This window comes from Dendrobates tinctorius, unplaced genomic scaffold, assembly GCF_039654945.1.
Source record: "Dendrobates tinctorius isolate UK_male_01 unplaced genomic scaffold, ASM3965494v1 ptg000103l, whole genome shotgun sequence".
NCBI lineage: Eukaryota > Metazoa > Chordata > Amphibia > Anura > Dendrobatidae > Dendrobates > Dendrobates tinctorius.
In genome coordinates, this window is record NW_027361771.1 from 1180372 (window position 1) to 1196271 (window position 15900).

A 15900-nucleotide genomic window follows, 5' to 3' on the forward strand; every position below is an offset into this window, starting at 1 on the left:
AATTGGACATAATTTTGCACCCAACCCCCAAAATGGGCCAGACAAATTTGTCACCTTCAACTTCATATTTAGTTGCACAGTCTTTGGAATAAATAACTGCAATCAATCGCTTCCTGTAGCCATCAACAAGCTTCTTACACCTTTTTTTCGCATGGAATACAATAAAATGTAACTTTTAATATATGAGCGGTAAAATACTTGAATCACCAATAGAACACCAATGTGACACAGACTATTAAAAATTGCTCATGACAAAATCAGTACAGGTAATAAAAAATTGGGGGGGATCGCGCCTGTTTCTCTGAAGATCACACTCAGAAGGCAGCATAGGAGGACGGGGATGGGTGGAGTAATTGAAGACCAATGATCTAGGACACAAACCCAGCTTTCTGACACTGGGCACTACATTGTGACCAAAAATCCTTTGATAATCTTCAGATTTCATGATCCTTGCACAAACTCGGCACCCACTGCCAGAGTCATCAAAACAACCCCAAAACATCTTTGAAAGTCATTCAATTTTCGAAAAACAGTAGAATGATGTGCTTTACGAAAAAGCTCTATCTTGTTCTCATCTGTTCACAGGACACTTTCCCAGAAGGATTTTGGCTTACTCTTGTACATTTTGGCAAACTGCAGTCTAGCTTTTTAATGTGTGTGTTAGTGAGATTTTCCTGGGTCTCCTGCCATGGCGTTTCATTTCATTCAAATGTTGATGGATAGTTTGCGCTGACACTGCCTGCAGGACAGCTTGAATTTCTTTGGAACTTGATTGGGGCTGCTTATCCATCATCTGGACTATCCTACGTTGCAACCTTTTCATCAATTTTTCTCTGCTTTTCAGGTCCAGGGAAATTAGCTACAGTGTCATGGGTTGTATACTTCTTGATTATGTTACACACCGTGGACAAAGGTACATCAAGCTCTCTGGAGATAGACTTGTAACCTTGAGATGGTTGATATTGTTCATCAGTTTTGGTTCTCAACTCTTCAGACAGTTTTATTTTCATCTATCTGTTCTCCATGCTTAGTGTGACTCACACAGACACACAATACAAAGATTGAATCAACTTATCCCCTTTTTATCTGGTTTCAGGTGTGATTTTCATATTGCTCACACCTGTTACTTGCCACAGGTGAGTGGCACACACATCACCTGCTTGAAACAAAGTTTACCCATAATTTTGGAAAGGTGACAACAATTTTGTCCAGCCCATTTTTGGGGTTTTGTGTAAAATATGTCCAATGTCCCTTTATATCTGTTTTTTTGTATAGCTCCAATAAACACGTGTATAACAAAACAAGTGTAATTGCAATAATTTTCTGGGAGAAATACTTCATTTTCTGGAACAATTTCAAGGTTCAAGGGTGCCAACACACTTAGCCATGGCTGTATGTATCATGTATAGGGTTTTTCATTCAAGTTAGAATAAAGAATATGGACACATCATTTTTTTTTTTATTGCAACATAAGTACCATAAGCCACAGTGGATCATTTTCTTAAATTTGTAGTAAAGGATGATTGTCTTTTTTATATGTGAAATCTTCCTGTGCATGTTGTTTACAGGAACATATAAATCTGTCTCATCAGAGGAGGCAATTGGAACAGCTTAGACAGGGGCTGCCCACGGCACCGTTACTGGTTCCAAACAGAGACCTGGAGCCAAAGCAGATACATCCACTGTCTACATCACTTCTTTTGAATGGTGAGTTCGAGCTACAGTTTTGCAAGTTTCTTTTATATGTTCTAGGCACTTAAACATATTTCATATTGTTGAGGGGAGGGGGCTTCAAGTCCTGTCACCCTCAATGATTGCTAAGAAGACGGTTCAAAATTGCTTAGCTTCTGCATGAGCATTTGCATAGAATGGTCACAGGCTAAAAAAGGATTTGGGTCCATTCTGTAGCTTAGCCTTTCTGATAGCTGTACAGTGCTCTTCTGAACAGATCGGTGGGGACTGCACTGGGAACCCACCACCAATTTTCATGTTTAAGCACCCCGGCATAAAAAATGAAATGTGACCATCACAACACAGTTAGGTCCAGAAATTTTCGAACAGTAAAACAAATTTTGTCATTTTAGCTGTTTACCAAAACATATTCAAGGTACAGTTATATAATCAATATTGGCTTAAAGTGCAGACTCTCAGCTTCAATTTGAGGGTATTCACATCCTAATTGGAGAACGGTTTAGGAATGATAGATTTTTTAGATGCCTCTTGTCCAATTACTTTTGGTCCCTTGAATTTTTTTTCTCAAAAACCCTTTAATTGGCTGCATAGTCTTTTCCCTCATTAATCCATCATCAATTAAGTAAAAGGTTTGGAGCTGATTCCAGGTGTGGTATTTGCATTTGGAAGTTGTTGCTGTGAACCACAACATGTGGTGAAAGGAGCTCTCAATGGAAGTGAAACAGGCCATCATTAGGCTGAAAAAAAGAAGAAATCCATCAGAGAGAGAGCAGAAATGCTAGGAGTGGCCAAATCAACAGTTTGGTACATTCTGCAAAAAAAAGCGCACTTGTGAGCTTGGGAACTCCGAAAGACCTGGATGTCCAAGGAAGACAACAGTGGTGGATGATTGCAGAATCCTTTCCTTTGAGAATAAGTAACCCCTGTGTCTGTGTCTGATATTGTAGCGAATTCTGGATGAGCTGTAATGCCGGACACATCACATAGACAAAACGTGTGCGGTTTCTAATCAAAAGTGTTTCTCCTCCTCATTGGGTGACACAGGACCATGGGTGTTATGCTGCTGCTGCCACTAAGAGGCTGACACTAAGTAAACACAAAAAGATTAGCTCCTCCTCTGCAATATACACACCACACACTGGCTCCAGCCAAACCAGTTCAAAATTTAGTGTCAGTAGTAGGCACATGTGTTCTATTTTTATTCTCAATTTTTTCAAATAATTACAGGTACCTCCTCCTGCATCGTTTACTACGGTATGCCTGAGATCTTTTTTAGGGGCGACGGGTACCTTCAGGGCACCGCTCTCCCCACAACAACAGATGGGAACATGGAATGTCGCCTACATGTATCCCCCTCTGCATCCAGGCTTATCCACCTCTCTGACAACGGTATGGTGGATGGAGGGTCCCTGCACCGTCCACGCTACAGCAGCTGGCCTGTAAGCAGAGGAGATTCCAGCCCGGGTCCTGCGCTTCATCTTTCTCCTGCGGCAGCTCCATCCGGGACACACACTGCGGGTAAGTGTGGACCCGGGACATGAAGGGATAGCAACTCTGGTGGAGGGCTCCTGCAAGCTCCTGACACTCCTTTTCCCCCAGGTGCGTTCTGGCTGGTGTCGGAAACTTAGGCCTCAGCTTCGCCCTAGTCTTGGACGCAGAACGGAAGCTCCGCCCACTTTACAACATCGCAGCAGCGTCTCCGCCCACGTCTTAGCACTTCTCACACACGGCGAGACTTCTATCTGGCAATTCCCGGCGGCCATCTTAATCTACTGCCTTAACTCTACACTTGCAGCCGGTTTCCACTGCAAACGGTAAAACTTCTCTTGGCACATCTCACGCTCCATCTGCATTCCCGGCGGACTTGTTCATCCACCAGCCGGCTCTCTATACGTGTACCCTGTTCAGAGGATCACAGTGCACCAGGAGGATCGCTTACATAGGGCCACAGGACTTGGGTAAGATCTCTGTGCAGCGGCAAACACACTCATTGGCCTTCTCTGCAGTAATCACTGGGGCTTACAAGCCACGATCCTCCCTATCGGAGCATTTCAGCAAAATCAGGGACACCATGTCACTCTCTAAGACATCCAAGAAGACTAACAAAACACAGTATTTTTCACCTCATGTACCACCTGCCAGACTTTGTTGCCACGGGGACAGAGTACGCCACTCTGCAAGACCTGTGATCCCGAATGCGTTCAGGAGCTCTTCGCCACTACCGAACCTAGGTCCCATAGATTCTCGGCTCAATGACTCACGACATTATCTGGTCAACACCAGCAGAGTAGGCGGTCGCCTACTCCTGTTTCCTCATGCCTGGCTCTCTCTCATTCACGACGAATGGATCAGGGACCTGGTGTCCTCCAGATACAAAATAGAATTTTCTTCCCGCCCTCCGGCACGGTTCTCTCTTCCCCCCTCTCCCCCCAAAACAGAGGCGTGGGCACGCTCTTTCTACCAAGCCATAGATTCACTACACCAAGCCGGAGTCATTATTCCAGTACCAGAAATCTAGAATTTCGAAGGGTTCTACTCGAACTTGTTCGTGGTTCTGAAGAAGGACAATACGGTGTGGCCCATTCTGGACCTGAAACTCCTAAACAAGTTTGTCAGTGTCCGGAGCTTCAGGATGGAGTACCTCCGTTCTGCCATCACTTCGATGGAGAAGAGGGAGTTCCTAGCATCCAACGACATCCGGGATGCTAACCTTCATATTCCGATATTTCCCCCTCACCAGAAGTTCCTGCGCTTCGCCGTCCGTGAGGAACTTTTGCAGTTTACAGCTTTGCCCTTCAGCCTCAGAACCGCTCCCAGAGTGTTCACAAAGGTCATGGCGGCCGTCATGTCCATTCTGCACTCTCGGTCCAAGGTGGTTTTGCCATATGACCTCCCAATCAAGGGCCCGTCTTTCCAAGCCTGCGCGGAGTGTTTTCTCGCCTGGGCTGGCTGATAAACTTAACCAAATCTTCCCCCGTCCCAGCTGAGCAGATACCATTTTTAGGAATGATCCTGGACACCTCCCGAGGGTTGGTGATTCTCCCTCGAGACAAGGCCTTAGCCCTTCAACAGGGAGCCCTGGCACTTTGTCGCCCATATCCTCATTCCATCCAATTCGGCATGGGGGTCTTGGGCAATATGGTGGCAACGATGGAAGCTGTTCCCTTAGCCCAGCTGCACCTCCGTCCTCTGCAACATGCGCTTATGGCAGCCTGAGACAGGAACCTGTTCTCCATCGACCGGCCGTGTCGCTTGTCTCCGCGGGTTAAGCAGGCGCTCAGGTGGTGGACGTTGCGGTCTTCCCTCACCCATGGGAAGTTTTTTCTCCCGGTTCAGTGGCTGGTGGTCACCACTGACGCCAGTCTTTTCAGCTGGGGGGCTGTCTTTCGTCATCACTCTGCCCAAGGGTGCTAGTCGCCTCGTGAGTTGCTTCTTCCGATCAACGTTTTGGAAATCCGGGCGATTCGGCTGACCCTGTGGCGGTTCAGTCCCCTCCTGGCGGGTCGACCCATTCGAATACAATCGGACAACACCACAGCTATGGCATATATCAACCATCAAGGGGGTACCCGCAGCAGGGCAGCAATGCGCGAGGTAGAACACATTCTATGCTGGGCCGAGGTGAACCACTCAGTCACCGGAGCAGTTCACATCCCGGGCGTGGAAAACTGGGTGGCAGACTTCCTCAGCCGTCAGGGTCTCGTCTCGGGTCACTTCATCCGGAGGACTTCCAACAGATCTGGTATTGCTGGGGGACTCCGGACGTAGATCTGATGGCTTGAAGACTAAACGCCAAGGTGCCAGAGTTCGTAGCTTGGTCCCGGGATCCAGAGGCCATTGGGGCGGATGCACTGGTCCTTCCGTGGCGCCAGTTTTGTCTTCTGTATGTGTCTCCCCCAGTTCCGTTACTTCCGAGGGTCATCAGGAAGATCAAGGCAGAAGGGGTTCCTGTGAATCTAGTTGCTCCGGACTGGCCACGCCGGGCGTGGTACGCGGAGTTGGTGTAGTTTGTCTTCGACGTTACCTGGCGACTCCCAGATCGACCAGATTTGCTCTCCTAGGGCCCGATTTGCCACCAGAACTCAGGGGCCTTGTGTTTTTATCAGCCTGGCCATTGAATCCTGGGTCCTAACCCAAGTGGGGTTCTTCCAAGAGGTGGTTTCCACCATGATCAGCTCTTGGAAGGCTGTATCGTTACGCACTTGAAAAGCGGTTTTCGCATGGTGCAGGGACCTCGGTCGGTCTCCTCTTGTCTTTATCCCCACCATTTTGGAGTTCCTTCAGACTGGTCTGGACTCAGGCTTGGCGCTTAGTTCCCTCAAAGGCCAGATCTCTGCCTTATCAGTTTTATTCCAGCGCAGAATCGCTTCCAAGCTGCAGGTGAAGACTTTCATTCAAGGGGTCTCCCATGTGGTACCCCCCTATAGAATACCGTTGGATGCCTGGGACCTTAACTTGGTCCTCGGTGTTCTACAGGAGACTCCCTTCGAACCACTGCAGGACGTCTCTCTGACCCACCTTTCATGGAAGGTCGCCTTTCTGGTTGCGGTGATGTCAGGCGGGTATCAGAGCTAGCCTCCCTGTCCCGTTGAGCTGCTTTCCTAATTTTTCACCAGGACAAGGTAATTCTCAGGTCGTCTCTGTCCTTCTTGCCCAAAGTGGTCTCCTCCTTTCACCTTAACAAGGACATTGTCCAGCCCTCGTTTTGCCCGGTACCAGTACACCGTTTTGAGAGGGCTCTTCGCACTCTGGATCTGGTGAGAGATCTCAGAAGGTATGTCTCACAAACGGCATCCTTCCATTAGACGGACGCCCTAATTCATTCTTTCTAAGGGTCACAGGAAGGGACTCCACAATAGCCAGGTGGATACGTTCGGCTATTCAGGAGTCTTACCGTGTCAGAGGCAAGCCTATCCCAGCGGGGATTAGGGCACACTCCACTCGGTCGGTGGGTGCCTCTTGGGCCACTCGGCACCAGGCGTTGGCGGAACAGTTTTGCAAGGCTGCGACTTGGTCCAGTTTGCACACATTCTCGAAGCACTGCAACATTCACACTACGGCTTCCACAGATACAGGCTTGGGCAGACTGATCTTGCAGGCAGCGGTAGCGCATCTCTAGACAGTTGGTACATGGGATTTAATCTGCTATGTCTGTTTCCCAACCAAGGACTGCTTTAGGATGTCCCATGGTCCTGTGTCCCCCAGTGAGGCGAAGGAGAAACAGGGGTTTTTGTGTTCTCACCATAAAATACTTCTCTCCGAGCCACTCACTGGGGGACACAGCACCCACCCTGTTTTGCGTGAAGGCTTAAGTATGTTCTTTGGCTTGATATTTGTATACTCTCATATAATGTTTCTTGATTTCCTACTGCTTTGTCATGGAACTGGTTCGGCTGGAGCAAGTGTGTGGGGTGTATACTGCAGAAGAGGAGCTAATCTTTTTGTGTTTACTTAGTGTCAGCCTCCTAGTGGCAGCAGCATAACACCCATGGTCCTGTGTCCCCCACTGAGTGGCTTGGAGAAAAGGATTTTACGGTGAGTACACAAAACACCCTGTTTTTTCTTGTCCTGGACAAACCCTTTAAAATAATAAATTGTGATGAATACATTTCCATTTCAGGTTTGCCCCATGCTGTATCCAGCACTACAGGTGTCGGATCAGGAGCACAACAAGACAAGGTTCCTCAGAAGTCCGAGCTGCATGCTATGCTGGCGGTATATAAAGTACAAGCACAACAGGTACGAAATAACAGGATCCGCGCACTAGCGTAACTGTCACTTTGCAAAAAAAGTTAGTAGGAGGCAGACACGTCGCTGCACTCAGCCCCGTTTCTATCTTAAGTTTGTTGTTTTTTTTTATTTATGATCTCCCTTTTGCATGTTCAACTTGTGACTACGTGAGACAGTGAAATTGTTTCTCGCTGATCTCCCCTCTAAAGACAGAGAACACAATGTGCGGTTACGTTACTACTGTTGTCTCCATGGTCCATCTGGCAGGATACAATATTCCTAGCACACCAAGAGTGTTCAGAGCATCCGCACAGAGAGACAGGCAGAGGGTCCTCGCCATCACCCCCCCAGAGCCTGATGTGCACGGTGGGAAGACAGCCCCAATACCCATGTCCTTTATGTCAATCTTCTATCACAGGTGTGCAAAGAAGGATTTGGGATCTTCAAGACAGATTTTCTTTGACCGTGCAGTGAGGGGGCTCCTATTAAAAATATATTAACCTCTAATTCCAGGCCATGCAGGAAATAAATCGCATTGCCCCTTTTAATATAATAGCGATTCCTAGAGAATGGGGGGCAAAATCACTTCGGTCACACGTCTTCTGCTGCCATCATAGTTATGTTTAGCACCCATTTCCGTTCTAGACCTTCAGTGGCCGGACCACGCCCCCATCTGCTCGAGCAATCAGGCTCGCCAATTTTTCGCGTTGCCATGCCCAGCGCTCTCAACCAATCATGAAGTTCCTATTTCTCAATGCATGGGAACTCTGCATGCATTTTCCCGGCACTGCCTCCTCCTCCTGTCTAGCGAACGGGAATCCTGCTCGTGTCTTTGCTGGCACCACCACTCCTGTCCAGTGCCATCTCCAGTTGTTGGCTCGTGGTCCCGCCGCAGCCGCTCTCTGCAATGCAGCATCCACCAGATCTCTCCACACACCGCTGACTCAGCGCTTCAGTTATCAGGATCCAGGGTGTGAGTAAGCTCTGCCACTGGATGGCAGCTTTCTTCCCAGCATAGCTCATATTGGCACATACATTCTGTCTATCTATACTGAAACCCAGGGAGCCTCACTCTCATTCTCCCCCTATTGTCCTGCATTTTGCTTGTTTCACCTGTAATAAAAAGTTCCCCTCTGGTTAGGCCTAGTATGTCTGCCCGAAATGCAAGCCATCTAATATGCTATCCCCCCAGGAGCCCTGCACTCCCTGAAATGAGATTCCGCCTCCCCTTTCGTGGGCCGCAACTCTAGCAGTCAGTAGCTGACCCTATCAAGGTATCCCAGACTCTGGTTTCGGTCTTAAAACGGCTACCCAATCCTGCCTCCCCCACCTAACCCACTTTCACTCCCTTCATTGCCGGACCCCGCGGCCCCCAAACCCAAAAGGTTACTGCCCTCACTACCTCATAGTCTATCTCTTCATTATCTTCCCAGTCCTCCAGGATCCCATCCCTCTCCCCTTCCCCTCTCTTCGACCCCCCCCAACTGTGCAGGAGTCAAATCCCCAGTCAAATTCTGATCTAAACTCTGAACAGATTTCCAATCTACGGTACATGGTAGATAGTGTAATTGTAGCAGTTATTCAGACGCTTACATAGAGGATGCAGAAACCTCTTCCTCGGAGTAGATCGTATCATTCAGAAAGACGAAGCGTCCTCCCCAAACCTTCGCCAATCACAAAGAGTTCACCCGATTCTTCACAGTGCTCCACTAACACCATCCTCCCTCTCTCTAATGCAACCTCCGTAAAGGAGTCCTCTAAATGACACTCTGAAGCCCTCGCCAAATCAGCTTTGGAAGCCAAGGTCTCAGTCCCCTCCCGTCCTTTACAGTGACATGGATAGCCAAGTCAGTTTCGGCCTGGGCGAGATACCTTTGCCAGAGTATTTTGTTACACACTCCCCCTTCCGAACTGGTGGACCAAATTGGTCGCGCACTGAGGTTTCTCCTGACAGCCTCCCTTGATGCAGCCACCTGCTCCGCCTTGGCAGCCGGAAGCATCATCACGATTCGCAGTGTCTTATGGTTGAAGGTGTGGCATGTGGACACAGCTTCCAAAAAGTCCCTTACTTGCCTCCCCTTCCAGGGCTCACGTCTTTTTGAAGAAGAACGAAATAAGATAATTTCAGATGCCACGGGTGGTAAGAGTACTTCACTCCTGCAACAGAGGCCTAAATGGGACCCACCCACCAAAGAATCCCTCCCTCATTTTGGGGATTATCAAGGCTGTCAAACCACTCTCAGAGACGGGCGTCATCATCCCTGTTCCCCCTCCAGAATGTTTTTCAGGTATTTATTTAAACCTGTTCATGGTTCCAAAGAAGGATGGCTCCGTTCGTCCCATCCTGGACCTCAAACTATTGAACGGACAAGTTCGACTACGTCATTTCAGAATATAGTTCCTGCCATCAGTGATAGCCTCTATGGAACCCAAGGCATTCCTATTCTCGGTGGACACACAAGATGCACATTTCCACTTTTCCTCCTCGCCAGAGATTTCTTTGCTTCACAGTACAAGAATCCCACTTTTAATTCATGGAGCTGCTGTTTGGCCTAGCCACAGTACTTGAGTTTTTCTCGAAGATAATGGTGACGTTTATGGCCATCTTCCGGAGCAGAGGCACTCTCGTCACCCCTATTTAGACAGCATTCTCAGCAAAGCTGTGTCACTCCATAGCATGTCACGAGAGTCTACAGATCACTCTGGACACCATCTCTCATCTGGGCTGGATCATCAACACTGCAAAAGTTCTCTGTGATCCCGGTCTAACATATTGTTTTTCTGAGAATGCTGTTCGACACCACACAATCAAGAGTTTTTCTTCCCCGAGAGAAGTACTCGGCTCTATCATGCTGGATTCGCTCTGTCAGAGGCCCATCTCCTTGCTCTCTCCGCTTCTGTATGAGCATCCTAGGCAGGATGTTTGCTTCAATGGAAGCAGTTCCATTCGCTCAGTTTCATACACATCCTCTTCAACTTTTCTATCAAGGTGAGACAGGTCGACTCGCTCCCTGGATCGACTGATCATTCTTCCCTCCCGGATAAAGAGGTCCCTAGAATGGTGAACACAATCTCCCTTAGACCACACTATAAGATCGTTCTTGCCACCAAGTTGAAAGATTGTGACAATGGACGCCAGTCTACTCGGTTGGGGAGCAGTTTTTCAAGACTTAACAGTCTAGTGCCAATGGACTGCTCAGGAATCGTCTCTTCACATCATCATTCTGGAGCTCAGGGCAATCTTTCTTGCTCTACTCCACTGGCAGAACCTTCTCCTTAACCACTCGATTTGTGTCCAAACTGACAAGGCCTTATCGGTGGCATATATAAACAACTGAGGAACCCGAAGTCAAACAGTGTTGTCAGAAGTGACAGAGATTCAGTTATGGGCCGATCAAAATGTACCAATGATCTCAGCAGTACACAGTCCAGGAGTGGACAACTGGGCCACCAATTTTCTCAGCCGAGAAGGCATCGCTGCCGGCGAAGGGTCCCTGCTTATTAGGCATGCTATAGCGCTTACCGACTAAGCTGCAGAGTTAACCCGGATAAAGAGATTGCACCAGCTGATCAGCTGTTCAGCTCCACAGCTGCATGTGTTGCGGCTGTTTCACTGCCACAACATATGCATGGAGAGCCTGTTTGTTGGGCTGTCCATGCATGTGTTGTGACTGTGACACAGCTGCGACACATGCAGCTGCGGGGCCAAACAGCTGATCAGCCGGCGCGCTCCATGTATCCGGGTTCCCTCTGCAGCTTATTCGGTAAGTGCTATAGCTTGCTGAATAAGCAGTGACCCGATCAAGACCTTACTTCATGGAGTCGTTCACTCCATTCCCCCTATCGTCCTCCGGTAGAGCCTTTGGACTTCACTATCGTGCCCTATGTCCTCCAGGAGTCACCATGCGAATCTCTACGAGAAATTTCCCTTTCCATTCTTTCCTGGAAGGTTGCCTTCTTGGTCGTCATCACTTCTATCAGACGAATCTTTGAACTCGCAGCTCTCATTGGTCACTCTAGCAATCCTATGAGCAGCTCTCACTGAAGTTTTGCTTGGTTTTCCAGACCATATCTTGTCCTCCACTGTTTCTATTAACTGCCATTTCTTAATTACATTTCAAACCGCAGAAAGGGCAACTTGAAAACGCTTTGCTATCTTCTTATAGCCTTCTTGTTCTTTGTTGGCCTCCATCATTTTCATATTTAGAGTGCTAGGCAGCTGCTTAGAAGAACCCATGGCTGCTGTTTTTGGCAGAAGATTAGAGGAGGCTGGGTTTTTTTAAAGCTGGGAAAAGCTGCATCACCCGGCCTTTCCTAACGAAGATAGTGAAAAAGCCATAACCATAACAGGCTAATTAAGGTCTGAAACCTTGGTCAAAGTTACCTGAGAACACATCTCCAAGGGTGACCAAACTTTTGCATCTTCTCATTTCCCTTTGTGCAATTTTTAAAATGGGAAAAAACAAACAAACCTTTTTTTCGTTTAAAATACAAATAAAATGTGTCATCTGTAACTTTAGGCCATTTCGAGATCATTTCATCTTCAACTTGCTTAACTGTTCACAATAACAGTAATTTAGATCAGGGGTGCATAAACTTTTACATGGCACTGTAACTCTCTGCGTTCTTTGTTTTATTTTTTACTGGAACAGGACTGGGACTACATAGAAAATGAGAAACTCTATTTGGAAGCTTTGAAGAAGTCTTCATCCTACCCATTGAGTGTATGAATGCAATGAAACAGGACACCACAGAAGTTACAGATTAACTGCAGTTGCTGAGCTGATATTTTTATGACTTTTATACTAATAAATACAACATATTATCTATTCTATTATTTCTAAACACTGTTTTACGGTGATTCCTTTGTATCTCCGTTCATACTGCACCCACAGACACAAATGTTACACCCTTTGAAAGTTAAACTTGCCCCCTTCAGCAAGAAAATAGCCACACAAACCACATATCCACGATTTGATCACAAAATACAGTTTAAACATTAATTTTCATAAACCTGCAGTAAGGAAAAATGACCTGCAGGTGGCACCACAGTACCCCAAAGCACACTACCAACACATTTGTAACATGCACTGCTTTTTCGCTGATTATTTTGCCCCACATACACACATGATACACCATTTGAAAGGTAAACTTGCTCCCTTCAGCAAGAAAACAGCCAAATAAACCACACATCCACAATTTTATCACTAAATACAGTTTAAACATTCAATTTCATAAACCTGCAGAAAGACACAATGGACCTGCAGGTGGCACCTCAACCGGAAAACATTTTTTGGCCTCTACTTATCAAAATAATTTATTGTATTACCAATCTACATATATAAATACCTGTCTGTGTTCATCAGCTCATGAAATGCATTTACATTTGACCAGCTTGCTTTTTCTGAAATTGCCTGCGCCCCCGACGACCAATGTGTGAAAATTTCGCATGGGCCAAGCTAGTTATTGTTCTGTTGTTACACATTGTTCCGCTGTATCATTCCATAGATGGCATATTAAGACCTACATTCCTGATATTTTCACATGAATAGTTTCCTGACATAGGATGTAATAATACGGTCTGGCAGGTTCACATGTATGGAGCCGGCGTTTTAACCTGGGCCTGAACCATACCGGGCAATTGCTGCCTGTGTGACACTAGCTAAAACTAGGTAAACAATTCATTTGTGTCCACTGTCAGGTACATACACTTAAAGGGAACCTGTCAGCAGGATTGTGCTGAGTAGCCTACAGTGTCAGGTTGGCTCCATTATGCTGATTAAAATGATACTTTGGTTGATGAAATCCATCTTGTGGTTGTTGTTTAATCTTTATTTTCAGGTTTGAGTTTTTGATATGATCGTGCTCCGGGGCGACCTGTGGGGGTATGTCTTCATGTGGTGCTCTGAGTAGGTGTTCATCTGTGTGGCTATATGCAGCATGATCGCATCTGTAATATGTATTTAGTTATTTTCTTTGATGTATCCATAAATTCCTTAAAAAAAAAAATCTGTTTTTAAAAACCGCGCCGGCCATGCTTGTGCAATAGCAGCTATCGGCCACATGAAGACCCCCACAGGCCACCCCGGAGAACGAGCATAACATTAATCCAAAACTGAAAATAAAGAATAAACAACAACCACAAGACGGATTTCATCAGCCAAGGTATCATTTTAATCGGTATAATGGCACCAACCTGACAGTGTCTGTAGGTTACCCAGCACAATCCTGCTGACAGGTTCCCTTTAAGAGACATGCGCCTGACGGTGAACATATTCAAGACTGGTACTGAGCCGTTTGTCCACCAAAAAACAAATATTTCAAGTGGTATACGTTTCTTTGCAATGGCCCCTTAGAATCGGAAAGTGCCGTCTGATACTTTCCTATATTGCTAAACAATTGGAATGTAGACACATATCTGTCAGACAGAGGACAAAAGAACAAACTTAACCACTGTCTCGTGAATGGAGCCTATGGCGTCGTTACAGTATACAGTTAGGTCCATATATATTTGGACAGAGACAACATTTTTCTAATTTTGGTTCTAGACATTACCACAATGAATTTTAAACAAAACATTTCAGATGCAGTTGAAGTTCAGACTTTCAGCTTTCATTTGAGGGTATCCACATTAAAATTGGATGAAGGATTCAGGAGTTTCAGCTCCTTAACATGAGAAGCACCAGGTCTTACTTTATACTGGGCTTCAAATGAGGGCATTAAGGGAGGCATTTTACCCGGCTTTTCCTATGGATTCCTGATGTCAATTCACCACAGCAGCCTGGACTTCACCTTTCCCACTTTCCTCCATTATTCAGTCACTCACCAGGTGGCAGGAACAGCGGCTTCACACTTGACTACACATAATCCACACAGTGCAGTAGCCAAGGTTGGGAGCAGGGTAAGCCACAGCACAAACACTGATCTGTAAGAACCACTCCAAAACTGCTGCAGGGTATTCCTGAAGTGACGCTCTACTGATTCCTCAGTTCCAGTGAGAGACTACAGTCTGGATGGCATGTTTATCTCAGGGTGGAGGGTCAGGGAGATCAGGAGTGCAGAGAGATGCTTCCTCTCAGGCAGCCATCAAACCACACACGCCTTCTTAAGTAAATATATTTCTAAAGGTGATCTTGACATGAAATTCTCTCCAGAGGTCGGTAACAACTCATCCAATCCACAGTCAAAGAAATAAAAACATAGATGTCCATACATTGTTAAGTGTAAAAATGAGAAATGGAAAAAGTATTGAACACATGAATCAAGACAGGTCCAAAAAGTTATGATACCTGCTGAAGTTTATCAGTAATTAGAAAACAATCCTGCCATTTAATGAAAAATAGTATCAGCTGGTTCCACTGATGACCTATAAAAAGATATCTTGTTGCCAAGGTGCCACACAAGAAACATCTCATGACTGGTAAAACAAGTGAGCTGTCGCAAAACCTTCACATTATTGTTGCAAAATATACTGATTTGCAATGACAGAAGAATTTCTAAACTAATGAAGGTTCCAGTGAGCACTGTTGGACCAATAATCCGGAAGTGTAAAATAGGGATTTTTGTGTACTCACCGTAAAATCCTTATCTCTGAACTAATCATTGGGGGACACCGAGACAGTGGGTGTTATGCTGCTGGCCACTAGGAGGACACTAAGTAAACCAGAAAAAAAGTTAGCTACTCCCCTGCAGTATACACGCTCTCGCTGGCTAAGATTTCTCCAGTTCAGTGAAAAAAGCAGTAGGAGCATAAACAGACAATAATAACCATAAGTAAATCAAAGCCTAAGAATGCTACAGTGAGCCAATAGGCTAAACAGGGTAGGTGCTGTGTCCCCCAATGATTGGCTCGGAGAAAAGGATTTTACGGTGAGTACACAAAAATCCCTATTTCTCCTACGCCTCATTGGGGGACACAGAGACAGTGGGATGTCCTAAGGCAGTCCCTGGGTAGGGAGCATACATCTGCTAATACCCCATGCACCGAGTCAACAGTGAGGTACTGCCGATTGCAGGCTGCATCCGCAGAGGCCTGAGAATGAATTAGGCAATGTTTGTAAAGGTATGCAGGCTGGATCAAGTCGCAGCCTTACGGACAGGCCTGAGAATGAAATTGGTAATATTTTGTAAAAAGTATGCAGACTGGACAAGGTCGCAGCCTTGCAGACCTGTTCTGCTGAGGCCTGGTGCCAAATGGCCGAAGAGGCGCCCACTGACCAGGTAGAGTGCGCCTTAATCCCCAGTGGGACAGGCGCGTTCCTCATACAGTAGAACTACTGAATCGCCAGGGGAATCCACCTGGCTAGCGTTGCTTTGACATGGCTAGACATTTGCTATGCCCCTCTGGAAGCATGAACAGGGCATCTGACTTGTGGAAGGGAGCCGTCCGCGAGATGTACCGTCTCAGCGCCCTAACCACATCCAGGGTGTTGAGGGCCTTCTCAATGCGATGGACTGGTGCCGGACAAAGGGAAAGGC

General features: G+C 46.6%; 1 protein-coding gene across 3 annotated transcripts in view; it reads left to right on the plus strand.

Moving 5' to 3' along the window:
• FBF1 (Fas binding factor 1) overlaps positions 1 to 12267 on the plus strand; it is an 86405-nt gene extending 74138 nt beyond the window's left edge. For all 3 annotated transcript variants that reach the window (XM_073587910.1, XM_073587911.1, XM_073587912.1), the window contains 3 exons: positions 1569 to 1707; positions 7313 to 7431; positions 12075 to 12267. In XM_073587910.1, the coding sequence (XP_073444011.1) occupies positions 1569 to 1707; positions 7313 to 7431; positions 12075 to 12152 (336 nt within the window). In that variant the 3' untranslated portion in view covers positions 12153 to 12267. The remainder of the gene's footprint in view (positions 1 to 1568; positions 1708 to 7312; positions 7432 to 12074) is intronic.
• Positions 12268 to 15900: the final 3633 nt, after the last annotated feature.